Source organism: Bos taurus, chromosome 2 (assembly GCF_002263795.3).
Source record: "Bos taurus isolate L1 Dominette 01449 registration number 42190680 breed Hereford chromosome 2, ARS-UCD2.0, whole genome shotgun sequence".
NCBI lineage: Eukaryota > Metazoa > Chordata > Mammalia > Artiodactyla > Bovidae > Bos > Bos taurus.
Genome location: NC_037329.1, coordinates 135,712,376 through 135,727,587, shown reverse-complemented (window position 1 = coordinate 135,727,587; position 15,212 = coordinate 135,712,376). Strand labels below are relative to the sequence as shown.

The 15,212-nt window shown below is 45.3% G+C and overlaps 1 protein-coding gene across 3 annotated transcripts in view; it reads right to left on the bottom strand.

Moving 5' to 3' along the window:
• The window catches only part of SPATA21 (spermatogenesis associated 21), a 42,574-nt gene that overhangs the window by 8,936 nt on the left and 18,426 nt on the right, over positions 1-15,212 (bottom strand). For all 3 annotated transcript variants that reach the window (XM_059880258.1, XM_059880263.1, XM_059880264.1), the window contains 3 exons: positions 13,817-13,954; positions 10,645-10,716; positions 10,409-10,526 (listed from right to left, as the gene is read on the bottom strand). In XM_059880258.1, coding sequence (XP_059736241.1) covers positions 10,409-10,526; positions 10,645-10,716; positions 13,817-13,954 — 328 coding nt within the window. The remainder of the gene's footprint in view (positions 1-10,408; positions 10,527-10,644; positions 10,717-13,816; positions 13,955-15,212) is intronic.

The following is a 15,212-nucleotide window of genomic DNA, read 5'->3' as shown; positions in this document are numbered from 1 at the left end:
GCATTTCCAACCACATCATTCCTACCTCCTCTATCCACGCGATTTCCCAGGCAATACTGGCGCATGTTGCCATTTCCTTCTCCAGGGCGTCTTCCCGACCCAGGGATCAAAGCCCAGGTCAGCAATTGCAGGTGGCCTCCTGCGTTGCTGGGGGACTCTTTACCAACTCCCTGGGGGAGCTACCAGGGAAGACTGGTCAAGAGAGGAAGGTAATAATTCCTTCTTGTCCCTTCCTTTCCAAATTCAGATCGGCAGGAAAAAAAAAAAAAACATTTGTAAGAATTAGTTATTTGGGATGAGACTCTTGCGAATTTGGTTTTGGGTACCCACTGGTCATTGATCCTTTCTGTCCCAGGCATGGCCTTCTCTGGTGGCTTAGACGGTAAAGAATCTGCCAGCAGTGCAGGAGACGTGAGTTCCATCCCTGGGTTGGGAAGAGCCCCTGGAGAAGGAGATGACAAGCCACGTCATCTCCTTTCCCATTTCTTCCCTGCCTTTAGCGGGCTTTAGTCCATAGGATCACCAGAGTCAGTCACAACTGAGCGACTGACACTCCCAGGGACAGCTATTGCTTTCCCTCTTTTCTCATTTTCTGTCCTGAGGTCTTAGCTGTCTGCCTGCCCGGGCATGCAAGTTGTCGGGCCGGTCTGTGTCTGTAGGTGGCCAGTTGTCAGGCTGGGAGCCCTGAGAATACACAGATGTCCTCACAGAAATGTGGGTCACATTCTGTTTATGGCTAGTATCCTAGGAACCATCGACAGTTCACGAGATGTGGAGGTTATTTAAGACTTTCTTTTAGCTGTCTTGGAGGTGACTCTGGATCTTGGGAGGGCTGTATGTTTTGCACCCTCTTTGAAGATGCCTCTTGCATTTGTGGTTAAGTCATAAAAAGCTCATTAGTTTTGGTTTTGAGTCACTTGAAACAGGTATGCCTTTGGTTTTACAAGAAAAAAACAAAAAAGTTTGATACTGCCAGTAAAATTCACTGTTTGTAGCAGCTGAAACATGATAAGATGTTGAAGTGATTTTTTTTAAGGGATTATATGCTTAGAAGTTGGCCTGATATTCAGAGGCTGTGTTTCCTAAGCTAAAATAAAACTATTGTACTCAGAGGAGAAAAAAAGAAAAAAAAATTCTGAAGCCTTTGTGGAATTATTTATTAAAATATTCCAAAGCCACACAGCTCTAAATCTACAACACAGGAGTCTTGCAATTTCCATCTGGAGACTGGAAGGAAAAGTCTTCTCCTTAACATAAAGAAACAAATCCAAGATAATGCACTGGATGGGTAAGTCACCCTTCTTGGTATCATTCAAGCAGCAATCCAATTCTCTGAGAATTAAAAACAACTGTCCTTGTCTCGTAAAGTAACTCTTTAAAAAAACACCACTGTGCCTCTAGGAGTAATTCAAAACCAGTCTTACCAGTCCCAAAACCTCCTTATTGTCTCAAGGCACTTTCAGATACTGTAAAATATCAGGACATTGGAAACAGAACAAAATTATCATGCACTTAAGAGGGCCATGTGGCACCAAAAGTCTTAAAGCACTTCTCCACAAATATTAGTAAAAAGCTTTAGCCTTCTGGGCAACTGACTTTAACTTGTTCCATCTGCCAGAAATATAATTTGGATCCAACTATTTTTTTTTATAGCCTAGTAAACTTCATATTATTGTACCTACCTCATAACTAAGGCTTTAAATGAAAGCCTTAAGACCTGTCTTGGCACCTGTCTGTATGTTTACATATGCATATGTATATATTGTTGCTGTTCAGTCGCTCAGTCATGCTGACTCTTTGCGACCCCATGTATATACACATATATATATAATATGTATGTAATGTTTTTCTACTCCAGACAGTATTCCTAAAAATTAACTTGTAAGAGAGCTGTATTTAATTGGCTTAAGGAAAGAAAAAAAAAAAACCTCTCTAAAGCTGAGACTAGTCAAACAAGCATATTTTATCTCTACCAGATGTTTACCATTATAATGGTATGAATTCAACCCAAGAACAAAATGTACAATTAAAGTGCATTGCTTGATGTGTGTCAACCATGACGGTAAATTTAAAGAAAAAGGAAGAGAGCGATATGTTGAAGTTCCTGTGTTCTTTTCCATAGAACATCCGCCACTAGACCACTCAGGTATGACCGAAATCAAATCCCTTACAATTATACAGTGTAAGTGACAAGTAGATTCAAGGGATTAGATCTGATAGAGTGCCTGAGAGCTATGGATGGAGGTTCGGAGGTTCATGACATTGTACAGGAGGCAGTGAACAAGACGAACCCCAAGAAAAAGAAATGCAAAAAGGCAAAATGGTTGTCTGACCAGGCCTTACAAAGAGCTGAAAAAAGAAGATAAGCTAAAGACAAATGAGAAAAGGAAATACCCATTTGAATGCAGAGTTCCAAAGAATACCAAGGAACCATAAGAAAGCCTTCCTCAGCGATCAATGCAAAGAAATAGAAGAAAACAATAGAATGGGAAAGACTAGAGATCTCATCAAGAAAATTAGAGATACCAAGGGAACATTTCATGCAAAGACGGGCACAATAAAGGACAGAAATGGTATGGACCTAACAGAAGCAGAAGATATTAAGGAAGTGGCAAGAATACACAGAAGAACTATAAAAAAAGATCTTCATGACCCAGATAACCACGATGGTGTGATCACTCACCTAGAGCCAGACATCCTGGAATGTGAAGTCAAGTGGCCTTAGGAAGCATCACCATGAACAAAGCTAGTGGAGGTGATGGAATTCCAGTGGAGCTATTTCAAATCCTAAAAGATGATGCTGTGAAAGTGCTGCACTCAGTATGCCAGCAAATTTGGAAAACTCAGCAGTGGCCACAGGACTGGAAAAGTCACTTTTCATTCCAATCCCAAAGAAACGCAATACCAAAGAATGTTCAAACTACCGCACAATTGCACTCATCTCACACACTAGTAAAGTAGTGCTCAAAATTCTCCAAGCCAGGCTTCAGCAATACTTGAACTGTGAACTTCCTGATGTTCAAGCTGGTTTTAGAAAAGGCAGAGGAACCAGAGGTCAAATTGCCAACATCCGCTGGATCATCGAAAAAGCAAGAGAGTTCCAGAAAAACATCTATTTCTGCTTTATTGACTATGCCAAAGCCTTTGACTGTGTGGATCACAATAAACTGTGGAAAATTCTGAAAGACATGGGAATACCAGACCACCTGATCTGCCTCTTGAGAAATATGTATGCAGGTCAGGAAGCAACAGTTAGAACTGGACATGGAACAACAGACTGGTTCCAAATAGGAAAAGGAGTTCGTCAAGGCTGTATATTGTCACCCTGCTTATTGAACTTATATGCAGAGTACATCGTGAGAAACACTGGACTGGAAGAAACACAAGCTGGAATCAAGATTGCCGGGAGAAATATCAATAACCCCAGATATGCAGATGACACCACCCTTGTGGCAGAAAGTGAAGAGGAACTAAAAAGCCTCTTGATGAAAGTGAAAGTGGAGAGTGAAAAAGTTGGCTTAAAGCTCAACATTCAGAAAACGAAGATCATGGCATCCGGTCCCATCACTTCATGGGAGATAGATGGGGAAACAGTGGAAACAGTGTCAGACGATTTTTCTGAGCTCCAAAATCACTACAGATGGTGACTGCAGCCATGAAATTAAAAGACGCTTACTCCTTGGAAGGAAAGTTATGACCAACCTAGATAGCATATTCAAAAGCAGAGACATCACTTTGCCAACAAAGGTCCGTCTAGTCAAGGCTATGGTTTTTCCTGTGGTCATGTATGGATGTGAGAGTTGGACTGTGAAGAAGGCTGAGTGCAGAAGAATTGATGCTTTTGAAGTGTGGTGTTGGAGAAGACTCTTGAGAGTCCCTTGGACTGCAAGGAGATCCAACCAGTCCATTCTGAAGGAGATCAGCCCTGGGATTTCTTTGGAAAGAATGATGCTAAAGCTGAAACTCCAGTACTTTGGCCACCTCATGCGAAGAGTTGACTCATTGGAAAAGACTCTGATGCTGGGAGGGATTGGTGGCAAGAGGAGAAGGGGACAACTCCAAGGATGAGATGGCTGGATGGCATCACTGACTTGATGGACGTGAGTCTGGGTGAACTCCGGGAGCTGGTGATGGACAGGGAGGCCTGGCGTGCTGCGATTCATGGGGTCGCAAAGAGTCGGACACGAGTGAGCGACTGATCTGATCTGATGCAGAGTACATCATGAGAAACACTGGGCTGGATGAAGCACAAGCTGGAATCAAGATTGCTGGGAGAAACATCAATAACCTCAGATATGCAGATTAACACCACCCTTATGGCAGAAAGTGAAGAACTAAAGAGCCTCGTGATGAAAGTGAAAGAGGAGAGTGAAAAAGTTGGCTTAAAACTCAACGTTCAGAAAACTAAGATCATGGCAAACAGATGGGGAAACAGTGGAAACAGTGAGACTTTATTTTCTTGGGCTCCAAAATAACTGCAGGTGGTGACTATAGCCATGAAATTAAAAGGCACTTGCTCCTTCAAAGAAAAGCTATGACCAACCTAGACAGCATATTAAAAAGCAGAGACATCACTTTGCCGACAAAGGTCCATCTAGTCAAAGGTATGGTTTTTCCATTAGTCTTGTATGGATGTGAGAGTTGGACTATAAAGAAAGCTGAGCACCAAAGAATTGATGCTTCTGAACTGTGGTGTTGGAGAAGACTCTTGAGAGTCCCATGGACTGCAAGATCCAACCAGTCAATCCTAAAGTAAATCAACCCTGAATATTCATTGGAAGGACTGATGCTGAAGCTGAAACTGCACTCTTTGGCCACCTGATGCGAAGAACTGACTCACAAAGCTTGGAAAGATTGAAGGCGGGAGGAGAAGAGGGCAACAGAGGATGAGATGTTTGGATGGCATTACGGACTCGATGGCCGTGAATTTGAGTGAGCTCTGGGAGTTGGTAATGAACAGGGAAACCTGAGTGCTGCAGTCCTGGGGTGGCAAAGAGTCGGACAACTAAACTGAACTGAGTGTTCTTTGCTTCTGTGATTTCTGTTTATAAATATATACACTTCTGTCTTTTGGCTGTGCTGCACAGCATACAGGATGTTTTGCTGACCGTGGATCGAACCTGGGCTTCCACAGTAAAAGAGCCCAATCCTAGCACCTAATATATATGCATTATATATGATGATATATAGTCCCAATAATTATATATAATATACATTTATAAAATATAATATATATATGAACCACTTTGCTGAAACTAACACATTATAAATCAACTACACTTCAATAACAAAACAAATCAATTTTAAAATAATTTAGCCATGCTTAATGAGACTAGACTTGTTTCACAAACAAATTAGTCTTACTTTGATTTTCTTTGAAAAAATGGGCATGATTGTGGAGAGAGACATTCTATGTTTCAACAAAAGCTGTCACACCCTTGTTGGTCGCAGGACAGTTCACTCACTTTGAGCCTTCTGTCCTCTGTATAAACTGCCTCCTGCCACTCTGTGTGCCTGTAAGGTCATCTTCCTCCCACCCTCCTGAACTGGCACCACTAAAAACTAGGACTGCCCTTTCCCCCCGTGCCCTGCAAGATAAAGCAACTTAACATAAACTTCAAAAGGAAAAACTCACAACAGATTATGTATAAAAACCTGAATGCCTGCTGCCGTTAGTTCACCGGAACACCTGATGCTATCACCAAGGACATTTGAACTGCAAGCCAGAAAATTCCCGAGAGCCCCCAGACAGCCTCCTTTTTTTTGGCTAAGCCTCAGGACTTGAAGGATCCCAGTTCCCACAACCAGGGATTGAACTCGTGCCCCCTGCAGTGGAGTACAGAGTCTCAGCCACTGGACTGCCAGGGAAGTCCCTCAGTCCACCTAAAGATGCTTTGAGCCTGACACTTAAGAATCCTTGAAATTAACTGCCCTCTGGACTCAAAAACTGAGTTCACAATTTGTTCCCGTTAACCTCTGTTTCTCTTTTGTTTTCAAAGAAATGTTCCCCATTAAATGCTTGCTCCAAAAAATTAAAAAAAAAAATCTCCATGATATGTGGCTTAAATAAAAAGACTATGAAAATACTTTTTCCAATTACATATTTGTGTGACGACTGATTTCTTCATATTCTTCAACTGAAAAAACAGATTGCAACAGATTGAATGCAGAAGCAGATAAGAAAATCCAGCCAAGTTCTTTTATTCCAGACGCTGAAGAGACTCTCGATACTGTAAAGCAATGACATTCTTCTCATTAACTTTTTTGTTTGTTTTGGAAAGTATTGTTATTTTTTTTATTTAAAATGTTTTGGATTAACATGTAATTGGGTTCAGTTCAGTTGCTCAGTCGTGTCTGACTCTTTGCGACCCCATGAACCGCAACATGCCAGGCCTTCCTGTCCATCACCAACTCCTGGAGTTCACTCAAACTCACGTCCATTGTGTCAGTGATGGCATCCAACCATCTCATCCTCTGTCGTCCCCTTCTCCTTCTGCCCTCAATCTTTCCCAGCATCAGGGTCTTTTCCAATGAGTCAGCTCTTCGCATCAGGTTGCCAAAGTATTTCAGTTTCAGCGTCAACATCAGCCCTTCCAATGAACACCCAGGACTGATCTCCTTCAGGATGAACTGGCTGGATCTCCTTGCAGTCCAAGAGACTGTCAAGAGACTTCTCCAACACCACAGTTCAAAAGCATCAATTCTTCGGCGCTCAGCTTTCTTCACAGTCCAACTCTCACATCCATACATGACTAATGGAAAAACCATAGCCTTGATTAGACGGACCTTTGTTGACAAAGTAATGTCTCTGCTTTTCAATATGCTATCTAGGTTGGTCGTAACTTTCCTTCCAAGGAGTAAGTGTCTTTTAATTTTAGAGCTGCAATCACCATCTGCAGTGATTTTGCAGCCCCCAAAAATAAAGTCAGCCACTGTTTCCACTGTTTCCCCATCTATCTCCCATGAAGTGATGGGACCAGATGCCATGATCTTAGTTTTCTGAATGTTGAGTTTTAAGCCAACTTTTTCACTCTCCTCTTTCACTTTCATCAAGAGGCCTTTTAGTTCTTTCTCACTTTCTGCCATAAGGGTGGTGTCATCTGCATATCTGAGGTTACTGATATTTCTCCCAGCAATCTTGATTCCAGCTTGTGTTTCTTCCAGTCCAGTGTTTCTCATGATGTACTATGCACAGAAGTTAAATAAGCAGGGTGACAATATACAGCCTTGACGTACACCTTTTCCTATTTGTAACCAGTCTGTTCCATGTCCAGTTCTAACTGTTGCTTCCTGACCTGCATACAAATTTCTCAAGAGGCAGGTCAGGTGGTCTGGTATTCCCATGTCTTTCAGAATTTTCCACAGTTTATTGTGATCTTCATAGTCAAAGGCTTTGGCATAGTCAATAAAGCAGAAATAGATGTTTTTCTGGAACTCTCTTGCTTTTTCCATGATCCAGCGGATGTTGGCAATTTGATCTCTGGTTCCTCTGCCTTTTCTAAAACCAGCTTGAACATCAGGAAGTTCACAGTTCAAGTATTGCTGAAGCCTGGCTTGGAGAATTTTGAGCACTACTTTACTAGTGTGTGAGATGAGTGCAATTGTGCGGTAGTTTGAACATTCTTTGGTATTGCGTTTCTTTGGGATTGGAATGAAAAGTGACTTTTCCAGTCCTGTGGCCACTGCTGAGTTTTCCAAATTTGCTGGCATATTGAGTGCAGCACTTTCACAGCATCATCTTTTAGGATTTGAAATAGCTCAACTGGAATTCCATCACCTCCACTAGCTTTGTTCATAGTGATGCTTCCTAAGGCCACTTGACTTCACATTCCATGATGTCTGGCTCTAGGTGAGTGATCACACCATCGTGGTTATCTGGGTCATGAAGATGTTTTTTGTATAGTTCCTCTGTGTATTTTTGCCACCTCTTAATATCTTCTGCTTCTGTTAGGTCCATACCATTTCTGTCCTTTATCGAGCCCATCTTTGCATGAAATGTTCCTAATTTTCTTGAGGAGACCTCTAGTCCTCCCCACTCTGTTGTCTCCTCTGTTTCTCTGCACTGACCACTGAGGAGGGCTGTCTTGTCTCTCCTTGCTGTTCTTTGGGACTCTGCACTCAGATGGGTATATCCTTCCTTTTCTCCTTTCCTTTTCGCTTCTCTTCTTTTCACAGCTATTTGCAAGGACTCCTCAAACAGCCATTTTGCCTTTGCATTTCTTTTTCTTGGGGATGGTCTTGATCCCTGTCTTCTGTAGAATATCACATAGCCCTAGCTTATCTTTGTTAAATAAATAGATATTTATTTTTTAGATCTCTCAGTCTTAAATTCAAGTATAAAAAAATAATAACAGATTTTCTAGATCAAAAAGTTTCAAAACTACAGCTCTGAAGAAACTCTCTCTCAGGTGTCCCAGGAAACAGATACAGAACAGTCACGCTGTTTCTACTATGGCTGGGAACTGAATGTAGACCTAACGTCCACTCACTGATCAAATAGGTTCTATTGTGATGTCGTCATGGTTCCCAGGCTGCTCAGTGGGTATAAAGAATCCACCTGCAGTACATGGGTTTGATCTCGGGGTTGGGAAAATCTCCTGGAGGAGGGCATGGCACCCCACTCCAGTATTCTTGCCTGGAGAATCCCAGGGGCAGAGGAGCAGGCAGCTACAGTCCATACGGTCACAGGGAGCTGGACACAGCTGAAGCCACTGAGCACACACGCACGCACAGTCAGGCTGCGCTGCAACCACGGAGCTGGCACGCTGCGACAGAAGCTCCCACATGCGGCAGCTAAGAGCTGACACAGCCAAATAGATACATAAAATTTTTTTTAAATGTTAAAGTTTGGGGGGAAAGGCATTATGCTGAGTGAAGGAAGCTGGACACTAAAGACTGTACTCTGTATGTTTCCATTTATATGAAGTTATAAGACAGACAAAACCAATCTGTGATGGAAAGAAATTAAAAGAAGTGTAGTTTCAGGGACCAGCTGGGAAGGGTCATGAGGGCACTTTCTGGAATGATAGTAAAATTTTGTATAACTTGACAGGGGCTCAGGTTGCTGGGGTGTGGGAATTTGTTGAGACTCACTAAATGATACACATAAGATCTGTGCATTTCACCGAATGTACATTATATGAATCTCAAAAGATATGGGTGGGGAAGCTCTATACAAATATTGATCATTAGCTGATGATAGGTATTGGGTTGGCCAAAAAGTATATTCAAGTTTTTCTGTAAGATGTTATGAAAAACCCAAACAAACGTTTTGCCCAGCCCAAAACACTGACGTATTTAGAGGGAAATGACTATAATTTACTATAAAACGAAATAAAAAACAAGACAGACTGGAGAATAGAGGGATGGATAGGTAAAAGAAGGGCAAAATAGCAACAGTTGAATCTAGGTGGGCATCTAACTGTTCACTGTACAGTTCTTTTAACTTTGCCACACGCTTGAAACTTTCAATGAATGACATGGGAAAAATAAGCAGTGAGATTTTAAAACAAAAGCAAATGAATAAGCGTTGGTTCTTGTTACAAGAGAAAGTACTCTGTGGTTAGGGTAGGGCACTCAGGGGCTTCAAGATGATTGGAAATTACCTATTTTTAAGCTGAAGAAATGGATACATGGGAATTTGTTTTATTGCTTTTTAAATTATTCATTTGCCATCTTCAGGTTGTATATGTTTAGTGATTTAGAGATGCTGGGAAAGACAGATCTCTTGTCTCTGGGGTTTGCTAAGTTGGTGTGCTGAAACACATGTAATCATTCCACCTCTTCTGGCCTCTGCGGAAAAGGCCTGGTCTGTGGTAGGAAAAAATTATCCAATCTTCTCAACAACAGAGACAAGCCTCTGAGCGCTGCAAGAGCGACCCTTTGCTTCTAGCCATCAAGTGTTCATGTCATTTTTTGTACACAGCCATCTCTTTCTTAGATGAGAAGGACCACCCACCAGCCCACTCTGGAAATGCGGGGAGGCTTCCATCTCTTGTTGTCCAGCCCAAACAGGCTCTGTCCCATTTTCTTTCTGGGATTGCTATATGCGTACTGCAAGAAGCTACTCCTCTTGCTGCTGAGGTTGCAAAACAAGGAGGGTAATGAGCAAGGGCTGCCAGTTGCCATCCTTCTCACTGTGGGAAGAGCCTAGCTGAACTTGAAGCCAATGCAGAGATGAGCAGGAGAGAGAAAGCCTGAATGGTATCAGCTGGTCTCCTGGATCCAGCCATTCCTGAAGCCCTGAGCAGTGATGTGAGCCGATACATTCCCCTTTTGCATAAGCCAGTTTTATGTATGTTTCACTTGCAACTAAGAGTCCTAACTATCCAAAATCCTCCACTGCCAAAAGGCTAGGTGCAATTTCTGTGCCTACAACCCTCCACCCACAACCAAAAGACCTACTCACCTGGTGATCTCTTCTAAGGCTCCTTCGGGTAAGGCCAGCATCTCCACCAGCAGGGACAGGATCTCAAAGAACAGAGTGTCGGGGTTTGGAGGAGCCATGTCCATCAGGGCATTCTGTTCTGGGGACATGGGATGGTAGCTGCCATTACCATTTGACACCCTGGCGTGCCCAAGCCCCCCACTAGCCACCTGCCCCCCCATCCCAGCTCTGAGTGCCCTGGGCTCACCCCTGCTCACCCACAGAGCAGAAGAAGCGCCTGGTGTCTGTCATCACAGTCAAGAAGTCTTTGAAGTTCACGTGACCATCTCCTGTGGGGGCCAGAAGAATACAGAGTGGACAGGGGCCTTCCAGAGCAGGCTTGGACACTGCAACCCAGGCACGGCTGTTAGCATTTACTTGTTGGAGTTGATTATAAAAGTAACACACAGTTGATGTAGAAAGTGTGGGACACTTAGAGAAGTAGAAGGAAAAAAAATAAAATCTCCTGGGTTAGAGGCTCCCAGAAGGTTCTAGAAACAGCAGTCTGGGTTCATGTCACTCACTATCTCTGTGACCCTGCCAAAGTCTCAGCCCCACTAAGCCTTAGTTTTCTCATCTAACAGGGTGAGGATAACCACAACGCCTTTCTCAAGGGAGAGAAATGGAGGCAATGCACTTAGAATAGGGCCATGCACACAAACACGTGCTCAACAGATGTCGGCAACTCTTATCACAGTGTGTTAGTCTTGCATGAGCACATATCTTTGCCTACAGTGTTCCCACTGTGGCCTTCAAAGTCCTGCTAGGCCTGCCTGTCAGCTGTCTGCAGCCTCACCAGGTACCAAGCTCCCGCAAGCACTAACCTGCTCCCACCGGGGGCCCCTCCTCCCCCACTCCGGGCCTTTGTACGCACCGCGTTCTCGTCTCAGAATTCTCTCCAGCACACGCTAACTCTGTGTTTATTTGTTTTTGTTTCTTGTGGCCATGCGATGCAGCTTGCAGAATCTTAGTTCTGCAACTACAGACTGAACTGCGGCCCCAGAAGTAAAAGTGCCAAGTCCTCACCACTGGACCACCAGGGAATTCCCTCCAGCTCTTTCCCTTAATGCTTCCTTTGACCACCACTTCCTGAGGGAAGTCAGACCAGTATAGGTCAGATTCCCAATTGAACACTCTCATAAAACACCTGTACTTCAACCACACGCTCACGAGACCTGGGGCTCACGGGAGCTCTGGTGGGCAGGCGCTGGGTGCTTCATTCTGTACTGTGTCCTCAGGACTTAAAACAAAGAGGCGCTTGGGAAATGCTCTCTCAACTTTGTTATTACTGTTCAGTCACTGTGTCCAGCTCTTTGCACCCCCATGGACTGTAGCACATGAGTCTCCCTTATCCTTCACTATATCCTGAAATTTACTCAAACTTAGGTCCATTGAGTCAGTAATGCCATCCAACCATCTCATCCTCTGTCGTCCCTTTCTCGTGCCTTCAATCTTTCCCAGCATCAGGGTCTTTCTCAATAAGCCAGCTCTTCACATTAGGTGGCCAAAGTACTGGAGCTTCAGCTTCAGCATCAGTCCTTCCAGTGAATATTCAGGCTTGATTTCCTTTAGGATGGACAGGTTTGATCTCACTGTAGTCCAAGGGACTCTTGAGTCTTCTCCAGCACCACAATTTGAAAGCGTCAGTTCTCTGGCACTCAGTTTTCTTTATAGTTCAACTCTCACATTCATACATAACTACTGGAAAAACCATAGCTTTGACTATACGGACATCTGTTGGCAAAGTGATGTCTCTGCTTTTTAATACGCTGTCTGGGTTTGTCATAGCTTTCCTTCTTTTAAAGGAGCAAGCGTCTTTTAATTTCGTGGCTGCAGTCACTGTCCACAGTGATTTTGGAGCCCAAGAAAATAAAATCTGTCACTGCTTTCCACTTTTCCCTCTTCTATTTGTCATGAAGCAATGGGACCAGATGCCAGTTCTCTCAGCTGCTTGACAAATTAATGAATGGTCTCTAATCCTTAAAGTCATCCTTGGGGTGGGGGGTGTGGACGAGCGGCAGGCGCTAATACTCTAATCCCCCTCATAGATGAGGCCTGAGGCACAGACAAAAACAGGCTGTTGTGTGGGATCACCCAAGGGCCAAGCTGAGGCCAATGCCTAGCCTAGCTTGAGTGAGGACTCGCCCTCAAGACAGTGCTGGAGGAAGCAGGGCTGCCACTCAGGGGTCAGGAGCCCAGGCCCCCAGCGCTCTGCTGTGTTCCCTGCATCTAGTCAACCAAACCACGATGGGACAATGCTCTTCATTCTGTGCCCTAAGCCCTGTGTGCAAGGTATTTCTGCCAGCAGGAATGACCTTCTTCTCGTCCTGCCTAACTCCTGCTTGCTCTTTCACCATTTGGCTCAGGCATCACCTCCTCCAGGAAGCCTTCATCCCTCATCCCTTATCCAAGCCACTGTGAGCACTGCTGCCTTTAGCAACTCTTCCTTCTGTGTCATTGGCTGTGCGAGCATCTTGAGGGCAGATCTCAGAGGTCTCACACATCCCTCTATGCCAGTGCCCAGCACAGGAATGGGCACACGCAGGCAGCTAAAGAACACTTAGAGGATGGACGAGACCAGCGGTCAGCGTCTCCTGCGTGCAGCCTGTGTGCCACGTGCAGTGCTCCGGCTTTGCCTGGGTTACCTCATTCAATCTTCTCAGCAGCTCAGTGAGACGGGTAACTGCTGTGAGCCCCATTTTACAGGCGGGGAAACTGAGATGCGATGAACTTCAGTGACCCTAACCCTAACCCTAGCCCCAGGCCATACAGCCAGTAAAACGAGTGGCCAGGTCACAAGGAATGTCCGACGGAGCACACATAATGTCCTGGAGGAGTGATCTCAGAGATGACCTACATCTTAGGGTCGGGAACTAGGTCTTGGTCATCTCTGGGTCCCCAGAGCCTGGCACTGCATAGGTCCTCAGGAATCACTAACTTTGGGAGCCAGAACCAGCTGTATTATTTGCATTTGCCCAGAGCAAAATGAAAATGCAGCACTTCCCTCGTGGTCCAGTGGTTAAGAACCCACCTTCTAATGCAGGAGCCTCAGGTTCCATCCCTGGTCAGAGACCTAGGATCCCACATGTGGCAGGGTGACTAAGCCCACCGCTCCACAAGAGAAGCCCAGAAGCACTGCGACTAGAGAAAGTCTGAGTGATGCAATGAGGGTCCAGTGCAACCAAAAAAAAAAAAAAGAAAGAAATGCAGAACAGGGCCCCTCGTTCAAAAATTATCAAGAATTTCTAGACCGCAACAGCAAAACGGTGAACCAAAGTCAGGATCCTGTCACCGAGCCCCATGTGACTGCACAGGTCTCATGCTGCGGGTGAGCCTGATCCCGCCAGGGCTCAGGATGAAGCAACCCCAACCCCCCGCCCCCGCACTCACCGTCGATGTCAGCGCTCCTCAGGGCACCCTCCACCTGGGCCGTTGTCAGGGAGATGCCCACAAGCAGCAGGATGTTCTCCAGGCTCTGAGCGTCCACCTCACCATGACCGTTGAAGATCTCAAAGTAGCTGCGGAAGGCTGGGGTGGGCGGCGGGGTGGGGAGGGGCGTGGTCACTTCCTGTCTCTAACATGCATCCCATCCGCTCCACGCACCCCTTGGGCGAGCCTCCTCTATCTCATGGCTGGGTGGAGAGACGAGTGAAACGCGGAGGAGTAGGCTCCGTAGACGCACCTCTAGTACAAGGTCAGGCCAAGGATGCAGCGGGCTGCCTTCACCGGCACCAGGAGCACGCCCACTCAGGGCACCGCTGCAGTGTGCCAGGAACTATGCCAAGTTCTTCACAGCCAGGTTCTCATGTAATTCTTACAACAGACTCTTAAGAGTAGAATGCTTATTTCCTTGTACGGATGGGGAAACTGAGGCTCAGAGGTTAGAGCACCAGACAGATCTTTTTGACTCTGAGTCTGTGCCTTGGCTTTGGGGCTCTGCAGTTACATATCTAAGCTGAAGCTCCAACACTTGGGCCACCTGATGCAAAGAGCCAACTCATTGGAAATGACCCTGATGCGGGAAAGATTGAAGGCAAAAGAAGAGGGTGGCGGCTGATGAGATGGTTAGATGGCATCACCAATTCAATGGACATGAATCTGAGCAAACCTTGGGAGATACTGAAGGACAGGGAAGACTGGCAGGCTGCACTCCACAAGGTCACAAAGAGTTGGACACGGCTTAGCGACTGGACAATAACGGTTACTTATCTGGATGGACATAGCCTCTAAGATGGGCTTCCCTGGTGGCTCAGATGGTAAAGAATCCACTGGCAATGTGGGAAATCTGGGTTTTATCCCTGGGTTGGGAAGATCCCCTGAAGGAGGGCATGGCAACCCACTCCAGTATCCTTGCTTGGAGGATCGCCATGGATAGAGGAGCCAGGCGGGCTACAGTCCATGGAGTCACAGAGTCAGACAGGACTGAGCAACGAAGCGCAGCCTCTGAGATAAGTGTCTGGACCAGAGCAGAGGGCCCAGGAGGATGTGTCTCAGTCGAAGGACTCTCTCGAGTGCCAGAGCTGCATCAACTGATAGAAGAGTTACGTCCTGGTCCTAACAAGGGCGGCACCGGCTTCACAGCTCACGGCACAGTCCAGGTTAGAATCAACAGGCCTGCTGACGAGACTGGCTCCGCCATCTGCTGAGAATCAGGGTCGCTGTTACACATGCTGCATCATGCTCACTGCCTACATTCATATATTGAAGCCTTGACACCTGCACTGCCCATCCCCACTTGTCTTAGAATGTGACTGTATCTGGAAATAATGCCTTTAAAAGGGTGATT